This window comes from Fukomys damarensis, unplaced genomic scaffold (genome assembly GCF_012274545.1).
Source record: "Fukomys damarensis isolate Sample0158 unplaced genomic scaffold, DMR_v1.0_HiC HiC_scaffold_38, whole genome shotgun sequence".
NCBI classification, from domain to species: Eukaryota; Metazoa; Chordata; class Mammalia; order Rodentia; family Bathyergidae; genus Fukomys; species Fukomys damarensis.
Window position 1 is genome coordinate 54,247,334 of NW_022900950.1, and position 20,843 is coordinate 54,268,176.

At 35.5% G+C, this 20,843-nt stretch overlaps 1 protein-coding gene across 1 annotated transcript in view; it reads left to right on the forward strand.

The window, feature by feature from the left end:
• Vwa8 (von Willebrand factor A domain containing 8) overlaps positions 1-20,843 on the forward strand; it is a 381,153-nt gene that overhangs the window by 82,511 nt on the left and 277,799 nt on the right. Inside the window, exons 12-14 of the mRNA XM_010637116.1 lie at positions 7,546-7,677; positions 11,451-11,585; positions 11,675-11,752. Of these exons, the coding sequence (XP_010635418.1) occupies positions 7,546-7,677; positions 11,451-11,585; positions 11,675-11,752 (345 nt within the window). The remainder of the gene's footprint in view (positions 1-7,545; positions 7,678-11,450; positions 11,586-11,674; positions 11,753-20,843) is intronic.

A 20,843-nucleotide genomic window follows, 5' to 3' on the forward strand; every position in this document is an offset into this window, starting at 1 on the left:
GGAATATATCTGTATCTACATTTTCTGGAGGCCAAGACTTGAAAACCTTCAGCAAGAAAATAGAATGGGATTTGTTTTTCCTTATCCTCAAATCTCCATGTAGGTTTTGAGGGTACAGAAGTACCCCATATGCATCTAGTAGTAGAACTCAAGAGAGTGGGACAGTACATTCTAGATGGCTTCAGTGAAATTTTTGTCAAGTTAGCCAACGAACTGGAAGAAATGGTATTTTCACTAATTGGTGACATCAACAACAACAATAAAATAAAAATGTAAAAAGGGGTTAAGGAGAAAATGATGAAAAAGCACAGAGAAGACAATGGCCAATAAAGAGACAAAGGAAAGCAGATGCGACAGCAGAGAATAGAAACAGAATGAAGCAGTGAAATGGCAACCATTGATGAAAGAGCAAGAAGAGGTGTGCTCTGTGTGTGTAAGGGGGTGGGGGGGAGGGAAGGGGGATGGCAGAGGAAGGGAGGAGAGGAGAGGGAGAAGGAAAAGGAGAAGGGAAAGGAAGAGGAAGGAGACAAGGAAGGAAGAGGAGGAAGAAAGGAAAGGAGGAAGAGAGATGATATTAAGAACCATTTGAAAATGGGAAAATTTATTCATAGGCTCAGGTGTCGGGAAACTGCCATCTTCTGACTATGTAGTTCACTTTTAGATTTGTTCTAGGTGCTAGAAAAAGACGAGAACTGAAACTTATCTTTTACCAGTCATCACCCAAGCTGCCTTTGCATTGGTCACTGAAGCATCTGATGTTAAAGATCAAAGACTTCTTTGCTTCCAGATGAGCTTCCTTAGTGCCCTCCACACAATGCTGTGGCTTGAGAACAAGGGCACATAGTTAGGGAGGAAGAGACTGTCCTGGAAAGTTCTGTCCTGATAAAGTTAAGCAGTGTAATGTTTTTGTTTGTTTGTTTTAATGATACAATCGAAGAAAGATACTGTCTACATAAGTCAGGTATGAAAAAATGTCTGTTTTCTTTACAAAGAAACCACTTTGATGTGTTTCTAGTCTCTAATTTCAAAACTATTCATACAAATTATATAATAAAGTTATAAAATACTTTTGAAGAGTTGGGTTTTCTGAAGAAAGTAAATAGTGTTGCTTCATTTTATATGCTCTTTATTTTGATCTTCATAATTAAGGGAAACAGAAAGTGATTGGGTTCATCTTATGAACAAATGGTTTCAATTTAATTGTACAGGTTTCTAAAAAAAGAAAAAAACTATTTGTATAATTTAGATAAGAGAAGAAAAAGTGTGGTTGTCCTCTCTCACTTTAATTATCTTTGATCATTAATTCATTGTTCTGAACTCATCTGAACTTAAAGAACTTTTTTTGGTAAGATTGTTACATACACTGATGTATGTGTTGATAGACATGCAAGAGCATTACATATTTTTCCTTCAGAATGGAAGAGTCTACTCATTGGTATAATTGTTTATGATGTGTTCTGGGTCACTTTGCATGACCTGTTTGTTATCCTAAGTTTAATTTTTTAAAGCATTATCTTAAATTCATGCTCATAGATGCACAAAATTTTATATATCCTCAATACTTTTGATAAGAGAGCTAAAATGTTGAATTTGGAAAAAATGTTTAAGGAATAAAAATATCTGTTATAATAAAGTCAAGAAGGTTGTGTATTTGTGTGTACACACACACACTTTCTTCATAAAGGATAATTATTTTCTGTCCTAGATGGTCATAGAAATTAATGAATGGTTGCATTTGAGTTAGACAACTATTTGAATTTTAGTGTAATCACTTAGACTACATTTTTTAAAGAAAATCATTACTCTCTGAAAATGCAGTCAACTAAAATTCAAAACACCTTTTTTTCTGAACTAACCTTAAAAATGGCTGGAATAACTTTCATTCCCCAGATGGTGCTTGTCTGATGATGTGAATGCTCTAAAAACATATTTTTGTAGTCATAAAAATTACTTATCACTTTTACTTAAGGATGTCTTAAAGAAAATGCTCTCATTCTGAATATACCACATTTTGAGAATGGTATGTTTTGTCAGAGTTTAGTAACAAAAAAATTCCATAACATGTTGTTGCTTCAGTCTTACTTAAGGAGATCTCTATCATAGAAATAATATCAGAAGTTAAATCAGTAAGTCCTTTATTGGTTTAGAAAGTATGTGCTGCTACTTATTCATTGGTATATAGTCTGAACTATAGTTTTTTGCTGAGAAACCTGAAAGTATTTATCATTGTTTTCATCCAGTTCAACAGCACTATTTACATGCTCACTATTTGACAAATGATGATATTATACAGAAGTGTAGGTATTCAGAAATGGATAGTATATGATCTTTGCTTCTGAGGAACTTATGATTTGCTTGGAGTATTAGGCATTCCAATAGATATTATTTTGGGCCAGGGATTTAGCTCTGTGGTTCCACCACCTGCCTCACAAGTGCAAGGTTCCAAGTTTGATCCCTGGTACCAAAAACAACAACAACAACAACAAAAAAACCCCAATAAATAGTATTTTTTTGAGACAGGGTCTCACTATGTAGTTGAGGCTGACCTGGAACTCACTGTGTAGCCAAGGCTGGTCTTGAACTCACAGCGATCCTCCTGCCTCAGCCTCCCGAGATCTGAGGTTACAGGCATGCACCAAGATACTGTTATAATGCTATTCCATAGCATTATAATGTAACAAATAGCTGTGGTCAAAGCAATAAAGTAAAGTAGGTCCGTGAAAATAGGAAATAAGTGGTCATGAGAAATGTCTCAGAGGTAAGAATGTAAATGTGATCAGCTAATAAAATCTAGGATGGTTTGTGGGAGCCAGGAGAGAAGGTGAGAAATGAAGAATGTCTGTAAATAGTAGTTTGGAAAAGTGGGTAGACAGAGATGACTTTAATTACTGTGAGAATGAGAGAGGAAACAATTAGTTTGATTTTAAATAATTTCATATTGGAAGATCCTTTTGAATTTGAACTTTCCAGGGGGGTTGTTTAGCAGACTTGAAACCATGGATCTGGTTTTGGAACTATTTTAATGCTAAAGATAAATACTTGGGAGTCACTAATGTGTAGGTATTAGTGGAATTCATAATGGATGAAAGAACCCAGGGAACGACTACAGTGAGGAGAAAAACAGGCTGAGTATTGGAACTGTGGAAACACCAACATTTAAGGATTGGATGGTGCAAAATAACTTTCAAATTAGGCAGAGGAAGAACAATCACAGAAGAAAATATTCTTATGTAGTGTTAGGAGAGACTTCTGAGAGGAAAGTAATAACAATTGTTTCCAATGTGGCAAAAATGTCTTGTTGAATGAAGACTTAGATTATTTATTCAAAAGGCATCATTTATTGCATCCATGCTTCCTCACAATCAGTAAACTCTACACAGTCAGCCAGGCAGCATTTTAAAGGTGGTGTAGCATTCATCAAAACAAGAGTTTCCAATTTCGTGGAGCTTACTTTTTAGTGAAGGGTATCAATCATTTAGTTAGTTACATGAATAAGTAAGTTCTGTAATATATCAACGGAGGAATTGATACTGCCACTGAGAAGGTAACATTTGAATAAAATCTGAAGAGAAAGAGTGCTAGGGGGGAAAACATCTCAGACAGAGGTTATAGCCATTGTAAAAGCCCTGAGCAGGAGAACACCTGGAGTATCCTAGGAACGGCAAAGGACAATGTAAGGGGGCAGTGAATGAAGAACAGGTGAGTAGGAGGTAATGTCAGAAGTTAAAGGCACTCAGATCATGAGGTGCTCTGTAGGACGTTCAAAAGATTTCTGCTTTCAGTTTGAGTGAGATGCAATACCATTAGAAGATTTTTGAGGAATGTCTCGTCTGATTCTTCATTCTGTTTGCTGGGTAATGAATACACTGTGGAAGATAAGGGTGAAAGCAGAGAAAAACAAGTTAGTTAGTAGATTGTTGTAATAATCTAGTTGAAAGATTATAGCGGCTTTAACCAGCTGTAAGATTGGTAAGATATAATGGGATGGGGTTATATTATGATGGTAGAGTTAATATGATTTGCTGAAGGTTTGGAAATAGAGTTGAGACAATGAGTTAAGGATGATTTTAGGCTTTTTGGACTGAGAAATTTTGGAAATAGAGAACACTGAGGGAATATGAAGACTTGAATATTGGATATGTTTGACCGGAGATGTGTCTTAGCTATCTAAATGGAAAAGTCAACGAGGCATTTGCATGTACAAGTTAGGAATTCAGGAGAAACTGGAGATGAACACCTAGATGGCTTGTAAAATCATGCAACTGGATGAGATTATTTAAAAAGTGAACATCGATGGACAGTGCACCTAAATTTACCTGGAAACCCCAAATTCAAAGGGCAGTTATTTAGCATCCACCCACCATGTGCTGCTTCTTTGCACTGTCTTACATTAATTAATGGTGTCTGGGTCTTCTTACTTTTCCAAGCTAGGATTTTTTTTTTTTTTTGTACTGGGGATTGAACTTGGGACCTCATGCTTGCAAGGTGCACTGCTGAGGTAAATCCCTGGCCTGATTTATGGGTATTTTTTATTTCTCACATTCTTTGAAAGCCCACAATGTACCCTATATTCTTTCAGTTTATATCTATCAAATTGTTCGCTTCTGAAATACCCTAATGTTCACTGGTTAGGAAAAGGAAAGAGAACTTGCAAAAAAGGCTTGGAAGGATAATTCAGTGAAATATAAGAAAAAAGAATTTATTAAAATTGACAATTAGAATATTATTGGTGGACTTACCAAAAGCAGTGTTATGTGGGAATGTAAGTCAAAAGTTCCTAGATATAAAAAGCAAATTTCGACAAAGATGAACCAGTGATTATATACTTCTTGCAATGGGGATGAGAAGCAAAAATATGAAATATACTAACAGATGATACAGAATTAAAAATAACTATTTATTTCTTGGATTGGAAAACATCATTATAGGGAAAAAGGGTAAAATTTATGGATTGCATGGAAAATGTAACTTGGTAAAAGGACAGTTCCAGAGCACCATTGTATCTTGGTTCATAATGATTTCCACCCATGAACTAGAATGATGGACTTGTTATAATTTGGAATGGAGACAGACTTCTGGTGGCTTTTCATCTACTCATACTTAAGGCAGAACCCCCCACCCCCTTTTTAAATTGAGACAGTAATAGAAGATTGATGAAAACAAATGCTTTTAAGGATAAAAGAAAATTTGTAATTGTTCATTGAACAAATCTTAACTGACAACTGATTATGATCCATGTGTGTGTCTAGGTTCTGGAGGTTTGGGAGCGAGCCAAATAGACACATTTACTGTTTGCCTAGAGGGATTTACATCTAGAGAGGCATGGAGGAGTATAGGTTTTGAGTGGAGGAGTCAGCCATCTTGCCTGCCTTGAGGGAGGTACATAGGCTCAGACGGCCTCCTTGGGAGAATAATAATGGCTTGTATTAAGTGAAGAGCTTTGGGGAAAGAGCTCAGGAGACACTGGGACCACATATCTCTTTAGCAGCTAGTCAGCGTGGGCTGGAGAATTTCTCTTTTAGTGCTAATCAGCCTACTAAAAGGAAGAAAATAGATAGTGTGGTGAGACAGGATTAGGAATCATGAGGACACATACAGATGCCATATAGACCAACATCTGTGTGATTTATGCATCAGTTTATGTAATTATAAATTACAGTTTAATATAATTCTAGGGAAAGTATGTCATAAAATGTTCTGTTTGTTTAATTGAAATTCAAGAATTCTTGGAAAAACCTATAAAGTAGTAAAGTAAATAAATTCTCATCCTCTACATCCTGCTGGTGTGTGATTTGAAGCAATTATATGTCTATTTTACACCTGAATTACCTTTCTGATTAACAGATCTCTAAATTTCTTATACTGGCAAATGGTAATTCACTTTGCAACTTCAGTTCTTTTACTATCTTAGTGTAATCTAGCCTGCTATTTTTATTCTGCTGAAGTATTTTAACATGAATTATTTATAAGCATATAACCAGTATAGCAATGATTCAGTACATTTGTTGTCATTTCTGGAATATGAGTATTCTGACATCAATCCTTTATCAACTTCAAATGACACTACTGTAGCTCGGGTAAAAACATACCTTTCAGCTCATTTTTTTTTTCATAGAAATTAGTGATTCTTGGCCAGGAATTTAGTTCTGTGGTTGTGCTGCCTGCCTTGTATGTACAAGGTCCAGAGTTCAATCCCTGGTACAAAAAAAAAAAAAAAAAAAAAAAAAAAGAAATTAATGATTCTTGTTTTATTTATTTTTAATTTTTTATTTTTTTGATACCGGGGATCAAACTTGGGTCTTTGAACTTGCAAGGCAGGTGGCGGAACCAGTGAGCTGAATCTCCAGTCTGATTCTTGGTTTTAAATTCTAATGATTATTTGATTAGGCCTTCTTTCTTTTTTTCATTTTTTTTTTGTACCATGGATTGAACTCAGGACCTTGTACTTGCAAGGCAGGTTTGGTGCCACTGAGCTAAATCCCTGGCCCTAGGCCTTACTTCTTTTTTGTTAACTCTTCCTTAAGATATATAGTATAGTGTTTTTTTGTGGGGGGGCATGAAACTTATTTTGTCAATATTTTCTTTCTTTCTATAATGTAAAAGCAATTCTTACAAAATTATGTAATACACTGGAGATTTGCTTATATAAATTGTATAAAATGTAGAACTCATATTTTTGTAATAGCACAAATGGATAATTATTCCTATATTTAGGGAAAGCAGTTAGTGATTGTCTTGAAAACTTACAATACCAAAATGAAGACTTCATTATAATGTTGAGGTTAACATGATTTTTTTCTCTAAAAACTTCAGTTTCCTAGAGTTCTGTCATTCTGTTAAATGCATAGAATATGTTCTCTCATTGATTTGCAACTGTTTCTCTGTAGTGCTAATGTTCCAAAATTAGTGTTAAGATTTTTGGAGGATAGTTTAGAAGGAGGATACTTTTGTTAATTGGCTCAGATCTAGAAAGAATCTATGATCCTGGCCTTTTAAGTCTAGTTTGACAAATATTGAGAAGTCTAGAGTGTAGGAGGTACTTTGCCAGATGCTGTGGAAGGTTGTTATAATTTATTTTAATCAGCTAAGGTATCCCTATAAGCAGACTGCAAAACTGGGTTCAAAAATTCTGTTTGTGTGAATTGCAGTAACCACATTAACTTAATGATGATTTAAAGAATCAACTGACACAGGCCTTGTTTTACTTCAGCAGGTTTTCAAGAGTTTCACCATCCCTTTCTAGCAGATTAGAACATTTCATTTTCAAGAAATGTAGGCTATGGACTTCTACAGTGCCAGAAATTAAGCATTTCTATTTTCTGTCACTTAGTAAATTGTAGGGACTATTTTAATATCACCTTTAATAGTTGCTTTAAGTAGAATGGTATTATTAGAAATAATTTTCATAAATTTTTTTTGTTACCAGGGATCGAATTCATTAACTTTTTAAACTTCTCATAGAATGATTTCAGTTCTAATTAGGTGGACTCTTCCAGACATTCTAAAATGAAAAGTAAATTATATGACTTTCTTTTAATTTTATAGCGCTTTGAACTCCAAGATTCAGGAAGCTCTGTGCTTCCTAAAGAGATTGTAAGTGTGCAGAGGATGTCTGAAAACTATGTCTCCCAAGCTTGTGTGACTATCCAAGTTGCAGGAAAGGAAGTAACTATTAAGGTAATGAACCACAGATTTATTCATCCTAAGATGTGTTTTATTCTGGTCTAAATTAGGTGAATGATCCCCTTATAAGCTTTTTTAAACTCTCTATATATGTTTTGTACATCTGTGTATTTATGTGCTTGTAAGTAGAAAAAGTTTGGGAAAGAACAAGGGTAGCCTTTCTTCAAAAATTCAAAATTTACCTCTGGAAAAATCAAGTCGAGTGTTAATTAATGAAAACATTAGGTGCTATAGTCCTTGGTAAGAAATAATGTTTTCAAATATTTTAGCTACTGGAGAACCCTATAATCAAACAAAATTATGTTCTAACACGTGGAACAGTGACAAGAGGAGCTCTGCTTTGGTTGAAAAGTTTTTATTTGATCACAGAATTCCGTCTACCTGCCCTCTCTCTAACCCTTGTGTTTAGTACCCTGAGAACCCAAAAATGTTACAGGAAACTGGGAAACACAGCTTGAAAAATATTCATTGAGTGTATGTAAATGCTTGTTTTCATATGTTGTGGCAGAGAAGCTTTCATGATAAAATTTTGTTTTAATGTATTATTAATAGTCATGTTCCTACACATTGAAGTAAAACATCAATACTATGTGTACCATGAGTACACATGTCTTTCTTGAGTGTTTATTAGATACGAGTCACTATATTTGCCTCCTTGCATAGGCCATTTATATCCCCCAGTAGTCCTGGAGGTGACTTTTATTATCACTGTTTTATAGATTAGACAACTGAGATGTACAATGATTAATTGGTTCACTCATGGTCACCAGCTAGGAAGTGGCACCATTGGGATTTCTAGGCAGGGTCACTTTGTACCACAGTGTCAGATGAATGACTTCTGACATTGTAGGATAGAAGTGGATGAGTAAGGATGCATTGAAATTAATGTCAGCAGGGATCTAGAAAAGGAAGGAATACTGGGATTCCCGAGGGGTAGGGAAAGCTTCAGAGAGTAGGTAGAGTATAAGTTAAATCTTGAAGAATGGCATAGAGTTTATTCCAGTGACTCAAAAGTGGAAATGTAGTGACATTTTGGGTAGTTTTAGCAGTGTTCAGAATCAGGAGGCATGAAGCATTCTTCACTGTTTGATAATGACTCTCTAACCTCATTCCTCCTGTTCCTTCTAGTTAGCTTTCTATGTTAGTGCCAGGATACTCTTTCTTAAAAGCAGATCTGATATTATCACTTCCAAACTTAACAATTTTTTAGGACTCATGTTGCATATAATCTGATTAAATCAAGTCCTTGCCAGAACATGGTCCCCAGGAGACTAAGGAGAGGATAAAAAAATACAATATTATAATTCCACTCATATGACAAGTCTAAAAAAGTTGATCTCGTAGAAGTTGAACATATGTGGCGGTTATAGAGGCTGGGGAGAATAAGGGGAAGGGAGGGGTGGAGAAAGGCTGATTAATGGATACTATGTCAGTTCTCGTGTGCTATTGCATGATAGGATGACTATAGATAAAAAGCTAAAAGAAAGAATTTTTCAATGTTTTTATTGTAAAGAAATGACAAAAGTTTGAGATAAATTTAGCCTATTACACAATGTATACATCTGTCAATATTAGATAGTCCCTTATTAATATGCATATTTTATATATCATTTAGAAAGTAAATTTTATTTTTTAAGAGAATGTACCAAGAAAAGAAAGAAAACCAACAACTAAAACCTAATAAATCTAGAGCCCAAGAGTAAAGAAAGCAAGAACAACTTAAAATCAGATAAAAGGGAGGGGCTGTGATTTAGCTCAGTGGTGCTGCTGCCAGCCTCACAAGAGGAAGGTCCTGAGTTTGATCCCTAGTATAAAAAATAAAATAAAATAAAAGGATAAGTAGCTGTGAAAGATGGGAGGTGAAATTTTTATGGATAAATGCTTCTGAGTGGTAAACCAAGTTAAGAATGAAGAGGATTTATGGACAGTGGCTCCTAGAAATCAGGAGGTTACTGATGACTTTGGAATTTCTAGTATGGGCTCATTTTAAATTTTGTGTTCATAGATGAAAGTTGAGAAAAAACTTCACTATTTAGTTGAGATTTTATAAATTAAAAATTACAAAGAGCATAAAAATGACATTATTCTTACAAATATTTGACAGAATAGGACTTTGATTTTAGAGAAATGTTAATTTGGAAATTTAATGATGTTCATTGGATCTGTGAATGAGGAAGTACTTTCTGCTCAATGAAAATATCAAAAACTCAAGAATTGAGTTGAGCAAGAAATTAATGCCTGAGTCCGGAGTTTAGCTCAGTGGTGTTGCCACCTGCCGCACAAACACAAGGTCCCAAGTTCGATCCCCAGTACCAAAAAAAAAAAAAAAATTTCAACCTGCCTCATCTTTTTCTTCCTTCCTTTCTTTCTTTCTTTTTCCTTCTTTCTTTCTTTCTTTCTTTCTTTCTTTCTTTCTTTCTTTCTTTCTTTCTTTCTTTCTTTCTTTCTTTCTTTATTTCTTTCCTTTCTTTCTTTCTTTCTTTCTTTTTCTTTCTTTCTTTCTCTTCCTTTCTTCCTTCCTTCCTTTCTCTCTCTCTTCCCGCCCTTCCTCCTTTCTTTCTTTCTTTCTTTCTTTCTTTCTTTCTTTCTTTCTTTCTTTCTTTCTTTCCTTCCTTCCTTCAAAATCCTTCCTTCCTTCCTTCCTTCCTTCCTTCCTTCTTTGTTTCTTGTACTGGGGATCAAACAAAGGATTTTGCACTTGTGAGGCAGGCAGTGGCACCACTGAGCTAAATCCCCGGCCCTCTAGCTCCATTTATTAAAGAGGTTACCTTTCCTCCAGTGGCTCCTTTGTCAAAGATAAAGTAGCTGAATGTGTCTGAGTTGTTTCTGCATCATATAATCTGTTCCACTGATCCTTGTGTCTGTTTTTTTTGCCAGTACTGTGCTATTTTTATAACAGTAGCTTTGTAATATAGTTTCAAATTGGGGATTGTGATGCCCCCTACCTTTTCTTTGTTGCCTAGAATTGCTTTTGCTTTTCTAGGTCTCTTGTTCCAAATGAATTTTTGATTGTTTTCCTCTTTCTGTGAAGTATGCTGTTGGAATTTCAATTGGGAATGCATTAGATCTGAATAGCAGTTTCTGAACTATGCCATTTTCACTATACTGGTTCTTCCTACCCAGGAGAAAGGAATTCTTTCCATTTTCTGGTATCTCTCTGATCTCTTTTCTCAGAGTGCTGTAGTTTTCAGAATAAAGTTCTTTGATTTCTTTCATTAGGTTGATTCCTAGGTATTTCATAAAGAATGAGAAATCATTTGTAGCTAAATGGATGCACATTGAGGCCATACTCTTAAGTGAAATAAATAGGGCACACATATGTAAATACCGAATAGTTTCTCTGGTGTGAGAAACTGAAAGTATAAATAAGGACCAAAATGTGTAATAGATAATATGAAATAGGAAGAAAAGGTCCAAAGGGGAAGGGGAAGGGGAAGTGGGAGGGGTAGGAAATGAAAGAAGGGAGAGGAATAAATATGAAAAAGGAAAAACTGGAAACAAGGTCTTTGTGAATAGGGAGGGCTCGAGGGGTTGAAGAGTGGGCAAGGGGAAAGGGGGAAAATAACAGTCAAGATATATCATGTTTAGTTACAAATTCCCAATGATGAACATTATCATACTGTATAGCTAAAATGTACCAATAAAATTAATGAATAATAAAAAAAAGAAAGAAACAAGAGAAGGGCTAAGTGGCAGTTATGTGTTTCAGGTTACTAATATTTTGAGAACAGCATATACTATTTGGTTCACCTCTCTTTTAATTATAGGTGCGAGCTGGGACCAGACCCTTAGGTCAACCTTTTACATCAGAGCACTTTATACCGACTGTAAGTCATAAGCAGTTGTTGGCTGAAATGATGCAGTCTCATATGGTTAAGGACATATGTTTAATTGGAGGAAAGGTAAGAGAAGCAACTTCATTGCAAAATTCTGTTTTCAGACTTTTGGATGTTTTGATTCATCCTTTGAATGATTGTATTTCCATTTGTAGGGTTGTGGAAAAACAGTCATCGCTAAGAACTTTGCTGTTACTTTAGGATACGACATAGAGCCTATTATGCTGTATCAGGTACAGTGTTCAGTTATAGCTCTTGGACTATAAGCATATATGTTTTATCCCTATTAACATTATGCCCTATTGAGTTTTTTTGTGTGTGTAATATTGGGGATTGAACCCATCCTTAGTCCTTAGCTCTTTATTTTTTTATATTTTATTTTGAGAAAAATCCTGCTAAATTGTTAAATTACCCAGGCTAAGTTCAAACTTGTGATCTTGCTGTCTCAGCCTGTGAGTCCTGGGATTATAGGCATGTGACATGCCTGGCTTGAATCTTTGACGTAGATATATAACTGAAACATCAATCAAATTAGAAAGCAAGTACTTCTGTGAATATTTGAAAGTTAATTTTAGGGTATTTGATGCATAAAATACACTAGTCTTTTTCAAAAAATTAATTTTATCGGTACATTTAATGTATGCCATATAATAACATTCACTGTTAGAAATTTGTACCTTTACATAATCAATTTCGGTTCTTATTTTTTCCCCAGTCCCCTTCCCTCTCTTCAGCCCCTCCCTCCCTGCCTATCTACAAAGACTTTGTTACCATTACTTTTCATTATCTCAGATTAATTCCATTCCCCTCTTTCCTTTCCCTTACCCCTCCCATTTCCCCTTCCTTTGTCACTTTTCTTCCTATTTTACATTATCTGTTATACCTTTTAGTCTTCATTTACACTTTAAGTTTCTCACACTAGAGAAACTATTCGATATTTACACGTGTGTATGCTATTTATTTCACTTAAGAGTATGGCCTCAATGTGCATCCATTTAGCTATAAATGTCTCCAGTTACTCATTTTTAATGGCTGAGTAGTATTCCATTTTATTTAAAAAACTACATCTTTATCAGTCTCCCGTTGATGGGCAATTGGGCTGCTTCCAAGTTTTAGCTATTACAAAGTTTGCTTCTATGAACACGGGTGCACATATTCTTCTTTCAGGTGTAGATACCTTTTCTTTCTTTTATTGCCTAGTTGCTCTGGCTAGGACTTCCAATTCCTTATTGACTAGGGAATAGGAACCTTTGCCCTAGGTCTCGGAAAACAATTAGCCTTTCACCACTGAGTATGATACTAGATATAGGCTTGTCATATATCTCTTTCAACAAAATAAAGTGGAATATTGTTATGAAAAGATATTGAATTTTATCAATACTTTCTCATCATCTATTGAGATGATTATATGATTTTTATCTTTCTATTAATGTGCTATGTCACATTTACTGATTTGTGTATGTTGAGCCATATACAAATGTACCACAGGGATAAATTCTCCTTGATCATATTTTTTAATCCTTTTAAAGTGCAGTTAAATTTAGTTGCAAGTATTTTCTTGAGGATTTTGCATTTAATTGTATCAAGGACATTGGACTCTAAATTTTTTTTGTGTGTGTGGTGTTCCTGTCTTGATTTTGATATCAGAGTAGTACTGGCCTTGTAAAGTACTTTGGAAGTTGTTATGGTTTATATCTGCATGTCCCTCTAAAGACTCCTGTGATTATAGGTGGGGCTTTTTGGAGCTGACTGGACCTGGGACATGTGATACTGGGATTAAGGTTGTGTCATACTATATCAATCCATTGTTGGAATTAACATAGTTCTGAGTGGCACCACCGAAAAGGCTGGTAGCCTGGATGGGGATAAAAAGGAAAGGTAGGAGGGCTGCTTGGTACTTGCTGCCTTCTGCTGCCACACCATAAACTATGCTCTGTGATGCCCCTCTGCTATGCTGCCCTTCCTTGGAGCCAGCCAAAAATTTGTGAGCTTAAATAAACCTGTCCTCCTTTAATTTGTGGGTGTTGGGTATTTTGTCCCAGTAACAAGAAAAGTAACTAAGACAGAAGTATTCTCTATTCAATTTTTTGAAAGGATTTGAGAAGGATTTGGTGTTAGTTCTTCTTTAAATGATTGGAAGTATTTATCAGTGAAGCCGTCAGGTACTATGTGTTTCTCTGTTGACAGATTTTTAGATACTGAGTTAATTTCATTGCCCATTACAGCTTTGTTCCAATTTTCTGTTTCTTCATGAGTTAAACTTGGTAAATTTATATTTCTAGAAATTTATCCTTTTAGTTTATCCGATTTGTTGGCATATAATTATGCATAGTAGTCTTGTAGGGCTCCTTGTATATCTATGTTATCAGCATGGTTTCTTCACTTTTGTCTGTTGAGTCCGATTGCTTTTTTTTTTTTCATTCTTGATCTAGGTAAAAGTTTGTCAATTTTATTATTTTTCAAAAAGCACCTCTACGTACCTTTATCTTTTCTCTTGGTTTTTACCTTCTATATTATTTATTTCTGTTACGATCCTAATAACTTACTTTGTTAACGCAGGATTTAGTTTGTTCTTTTTTAGTGCCTTGATGTCTAATATTAAGTTTTGGTGGGCGTGGCAGTGGAGGTTGAACCCAAGAATACTCTACTACGGAGCCCTTTTTATTTTTTATTTTGAGACAGGATTTTGCTAGTTGCTGTGTAGCACTGGCTGTGCTCACATTTGCGATCTTCCTCCTCCCAGAGTGCTGAGATTCCTGGCATGTGCTAGCACACTCATGCTAGTCATTTTTCTTATTTTAGGCATTTATTGATATTAGTTTTCCTCTTATAATTGTAATTTCCTCTTTTACTGCAACTCAGAAGTTTTGGTATGCTATATGTTCTTTTTTGTTTGTCCCAAAATATTTTTTATTTCACTTTAGAGTTCTCTTTGACCTACTGGTTGTTTAGGACTATGTTGTGTAATTTCCAACATTTTCCAGGTTTTGATTTCTAGGTTCCTACCGTATTGGTCAGAAAAGATACTTAATATGATTTTTGTCTTACGAATTTATTGAAACTGGTTTTGTGACTTAACATAGGATTCATCCTGGAGAATGTTCCATGCGTACATATCCTTGAAAGCAACGTATAGGCTGTAGCTGTTGTATGGGAAGTTCTTTTAGGTTTATTTGGTCTATAGTGTTGTTCAAGTTGTCTCTTTTCATATTGATTTTCTGCCTATATGAATGTATCCATTTTTTTAAAGTGGTATATTGAAATCCCCTTCTGTTACTTTATTGCTGCCTTCTTCTATTTTCCAGCCTATTTTTAATTTGCTTTATAAGTTAGATGCTTCAATGTTGACATATTTATATATATATATATATATATAAATAACATATATATTTGCAGTTGTTATATCCAGTTGACAAAATAACTTCTTTGTTATTAAATAATGACCTTATTTTCTCTTATGAGCTTTAAACTTAAAGTTTATTTTTCTTTATATAAATGTAGACTTCCCTTGTATTGTTTGGTTGCCATTTTCAGTTTGACACTTTTTTCATCCTTTTCCATTCATCTTATGTGTTTCTTTAAAGCTAATGTGAACCTTCTGTAAGGAGCATATAGTTTGATCTTTTTCAAAAAATCTATTCAGTAATGCTAAAACTTCTAATTATATAACTTAATCCATTTACTTTTAGAGTTTTTGAATAGGCAAGGACTTACTATACCCATTTGCTAATGATTTTCTGGCATCCATTGGTATGTTTTATGCATCCTTTCTTCTTGCTTCCTTTCTTGCTGTCTGTCTTTAGGATGTGATTTACAGTAAGGATATATTGATTCTTTTTATTTTTATTTTTTGTGTGTCTACTACAAGTCTTTTCTTTTTTTTTGATACCTGGGATTGAACTCGGGTCCTTGCGCTTGCAAGGCAGGCCACCGAACCACTGAGCTAAATCCCCGGCCTACAAGTTTTTTCTTTGTAGTTACTATGATAAATAAAATGTCTTATAAGTTTATTTTATGCTACATATGACCTGATTTCAACCACATACAAAAACTTTGCACATTAACTTCTTTCTCCTTCCCTCACATTTGGTTTTATTGATGTCTTTATATTTTGTATGTCTATTAGCCAGTTACTGTAACTGGAGTTCTTCTTAAATACTGGTGTATTTAGTTCATTCTAGGCTTAAAAGTGATTTTTGTATCACCCTTCCAATCCTAGGATATTCTGAATTTAGTTATATTACCTTTGCAGTAAGTCTTGTACTTTCACATGTTTTCGTGTTGTTAACAGTGACCTTTTGTTTCATTTCCTTTTAACATTTATCTAGTAGGTTTGGTGGTGATGACTCAAAGCTTTTGTTCTTGTCAGGACATCTTTACATTCCCTTCACTGCCCGTGGTGTGCCTTACTGGCCATAGCATTCTTGGTCAGTGAATGTTATTACTCAGCTTTTGGTTGCTGGGACAAAATCCCTGACACCCAGAACTTAAAGGAAGGGAGGTTTATTGTAACTCATGGTTTTAAAAGTTTGAGTCATAGATTGGGTAGTTCTGAGGCAGAAACATCGGGGCAAAAAGGCATGGTAGGAAAGCTGCGCAACACCTCATGGGAGTCAGGAAGTAGAGAGCAAGGGAAGAGCCAACGAAGGAGGAGCCAGGGACCAGATAGTGCCCAGGTCATGCTCCCATGACACACTTGAACATACCCAGAAGTGTGCTTTAGTAGTCTCCTAGACATCCCTCAAGACAATCAAGTCAGCAAGAGTAACTGTCGAAGCAGTTGTTTTCTTTCTTCACTCATTTCACCCTCTTCTGGCCTGCACAGTTTGTGTTGAGAAATCTGCTTATGTTTTAGCTGGTTGCCTTGTAATAAATTACTTTTTTCTTTCTGCTTTTTTTATATTCATTAAGTTTATTGGTGCATTTTAGGTATACAGTATGATGATGTTCATCATTGGGAATTTGTACCTTTACATGATATATCTTGCTTCTTATTATTTTCCCCATTCCGATACCCACCCTTCAACCCCTCTACCCCTCCCTATTTACAAAGACTTTTTTTCCCTTTTTTCATATTTATTCCTTTCCCTTCTTTCCTTACCTCTACCCCTCCCACTTCCCCTTCCCCATTGCCTCTTTTCTTCCTATTTCACATTATCTATTATACATTTTGATCCTCATTTACACTTTCAGTTTTTCATACCAGAGAAACTATTTCTTATTTACACATGTGTATCCTATTTATTTCACTTGAGAGTATAGCCTCAATGTGCATTATTTAGCTATAAATGTCTCTAGTTTCTCATTCTTTATGGCCGAGTAGTACTCCATTTTAAGAAAAACCCACATCTTCTTTATCTAGTTACCAGTTGATGGGTAATTGGGGTGTTTCCAAGTTTTTAGCTTTAACAAACTGTGCCACTATGAACATGGGTGCACATATAGCACTGTGATACGATTCTTTTAATTCTTTTGGAAAATACCCAAAAGGAATAGCTGGATTCTAATGGGACCTCTAATCTAGTTTTTGAGGTATCTTCATACTGATTTCCACAGTGGTTGCACCAATCTACACTCCTACCTACAGTGGAGAAGTGTTCCTTTTTCCTCACAACCCCACCAGCATTTGTTATTGGTTGATTTCTTTACTTTTCTTTTTTTTTTTTTTTTTTTTTTTTGTTACCGGGGAACAGGTCCTTGCACTTGCGAGGCAGGCAGCAGCAACACGGAGCTAAACCCCTGGCAGTTGATTTCTTGATTGCAGCTATTCTTTCTGGAGTAAGGAGGAATCAGCATTGTTTTCATCTGCATCTCTGGAATTACCAATGATGTTGAACATTTTTTTCATATGTTTATTTGCTATTTCTACTTCTTTTTCTGAGAAATGTCTGTTCATTTCAGATGTCCATTTTTGGATTGGGTCTATAAATTTGGGAGGTCTGATTTTTGTAAGTTCTTTAAATATTCTAGATAGTAGCGCTTTATTGGAGGAACAGCTGGTAAAAGTTTTTTTCCCACATTGTGGATTGTCTCTTCACACTGATGGTGATTTCTCTTGCTGTGCAGAAGGTTTTTAAAAAGATGAGAACCCAGTTGTTGATTCTTTGTGGTAGTTCACGTGCAACTGAGGTTTTTGTTCATGAAATCTTATGCCAATGTCTTCAAGAGTTATACCTAACCTCTCTTCCAGCTGGTTTAGTGTTTCTGTTTTTTAATATTTAGATCTTTGATCCATTTCAATTTTAGTTTAGTGCATGGTGAAAGGTAGGGGTCTAGTTTTAATTTTTGGCAAGTTGAAACCCAATTTTTCCAGCACCATTTATTAAAGAGGCTGTCTTTCCTCCATTGAGGGTGTTAGGCTTCTTTGTCAAAGATGAAGTGGCTGACTATGTCTGCAATTTCTTTCACTGATTCTCAGGTCTGTTTCTTTGACAGTAACAAGCTATTTTTATCATAGTACCTTTGTAGTATAATTTCACATTGGGAATTGTGATGCCCCCTGCCTTGTCTTTCTGCTTTTGAAATCTCTGTCTTTGACTTTTATTAATTCAATTATATTTTGTCTGATGACAATTTATATATAATCTCTGGCTTCTTTGGAGTTTATGGATCTTGGATCTTCATTTCTGTCTTTGGATTGCAGAGATATTTTTCTTTTTTAAAAATAAGCTTTCTGCTCACTTCTTTCTTATGTTTATATGTTACCACTGTAATACAATGTCTGTTTACTTAGTGGTGTCCCATAAGTCTTGTAGGCTTTCTTTACGCTTCCCCAATCTTTTCTCTCTGTGTTCTTCTGACTATAATTTCAAATGCTTTTTAACACTGTCCTGATGGCGTGAACCATGTGTAACTGTCCCATCAGATGGCTTTAACTACTGGTGCTTAGCTATTGAATATCAGATGAAGGAATTCAAATCAGAATTGTCTGGCAGTGACACATACAAAATACATCCCCTTCATGAATGTATTAGTCATTGATTCTTTTCTTCTCCTTGATCAAGTCTGATGTTGAAGTTTTGCATTGAATTTACAATTTAGCCCTGTCTTTCTTTAGTTCTACAACTTTTGTTTGGTTCTTTATATGGATTCTGTCTCTTTGCTGGGCTTTTCACTTTAGGGTATTGTTTTCCAAATACAGATAGCTGTCTTTCTCTGTTCTCTAGAGGATACTATACCACTTTAAGATAATTATTGCAAATTGTTTGTCACACAGTTCGTAGAGATCTATTTCTTTAAAATCAGTTAATGGCCTTCATCCATTCCCCCATAGAATCACGTTTTCTTTCATTGTTTGTGATCTTTATGTCCTGTGTCAGTGTCTTGGTGTTTTAAGAAGGAGGCTCCTTTAATCATTATAGACCGGCTGGTAGAGAAATCCCTTCAGAAGTTAATTCAAGGCTGGGGATGTATCTATGTGGCACAGTACCTGCCTGGTAAGCATGAGGCCCTGGGTTCAATTCCCAGTATCCCCCCCGCCGAAAAAAAAAGTAATTCAGCCAGAGATTCTGGTTGGGCCATCTGGTAGGGTCCATGGGTGGACTTGCTTTTGAATTCTTGATGCCTGAGTCAGTGGATAGGTGGGTCTGGATCCTAGATCCACAGGAGCTGACATGGTACCATGTCAGGCTTTGAGCCTGTCTTCAGGGTCCAGTCTGTCCCTTGGGGTAGCCTTAGCATCTGGATCCCTGGGAATGGACCTGGTCCTGAGTCTGTGGAAGCTGGCCTGGTGCCTGAGTCCAGGGTGCTCTGAACTACTTTTAAAGTATGCACTTGACTCTTTACTTAATTGAAACAGTGTATGTTTTTAGTAATGGACATCATCTTTATGTTGTCTCAACAAATTTAGGTATCATGAGATATTTATTAGATTTATAGAAACACTACAAGGCCTTTGGGCATGTGTATAAAAATAAACATTACAAATAAAGCCAAGTCCATTAGCCAAAGAAAGAAAACAAAAGCAAAGTGACCATTCTACTAAATAAGGAACTGTATTCTCAAAAGGTATTTATGTAACTATTTCTAAGTATCCATACTCTTGAATTTGGAAGGCATTTTAAGGTTGTGTGTTATCTGTGGAATAACCGCAAGCATAAGGCACTGTATAATGAAGTTGTAGTACTATGGGTTACAATAGTTATGCTTGGTCATGATCCTTAGTCAATACCTTAGCTTTAAATATACTTTACACTAATTTTTATTAAAGTTCTTTGAGGAATCCTTTCAGGGTCCTTAGGATTCTGTAGTCATTGAAGACGGCTACATGGAGGAGGAATTTGCTAAACAATTTTGAACTTGATGAAGTTAGATAAAAAGATATTTTTGTGGGGGAATATTTAATTTAAAAATTCACAAATAATTAAAGATACCATGTATTTTGTGAAGTTATTCCATTTATGAAAATAAGAAGTAACAGTATGCTTCTCAGTTTTATCAACTAGTTGCCTTTTATGATTCCAAAATGCTTTGTTTTTCTGTTCTTCTGTTATAAAAATCAATCATTCAGTATCCATATCACTTTCTGAATAAAACATTATTGCTAATTTGAAAGCCAGTCTCATAATTGAAACAGGACTTTCTGAGCTGTTTGAAGTAAAAGCCTTTGGAACACGGAAGGGAAAGGGCAATGTTTTATACAGCTCATTTGGTGCCTCCAGGAATGTGCAGTTGAATATCTTGGGACTTGAGTCAGAAGAAGTTGCTAAAATCCTGATTTTACACTCTATTGACTGCTGTTAGAAGATAACAACCTGAAGAAGGGCCTTAGCCAGCCCCATCCTGTGATATTTCCTGCATATTTCCCTTAAATTCTCCCAAATTTAGGTAGCTGTAGGCAGGAACTCTGCACAGGGGAGGATTGATGCCCATTATGCTGTCACATAGCTGGAAGGTAGGTAGGTTGGAAAGGTTGCCCTGTTAGCTCAACCAGTTCGTTGTTTAAAAGTTAGCATATCTTTTTCTTTGCTGCCTTAGGCAGAGGACTCTACTTTTCTTCTTCTTAATGACTCCTTACATCCATCAATGCTTTCAAATTTCACACCTAGTGAAGAGGTGTTTGACTTCCTGCTGCACAGTGTCTCCTATGAAGGAACAATTCGGTAAAAGCAACTTTAGTTTTGTGAAGAAGGTGACAAAAGGTATACATTAAAGCAATCAAAAGAGTTGTCAAATATTGAAGACATGTTATGTTTCTTGGCCTTTTCCTCATCCTCTTTAACCTCAACAGCCAATTATGAGTCTTCCATCATTTGATTTTTCAGAATCCATTGTAACCTTGGATATTTCCAACCCATCATCCCTGATCCCATTATGGAACTTTGG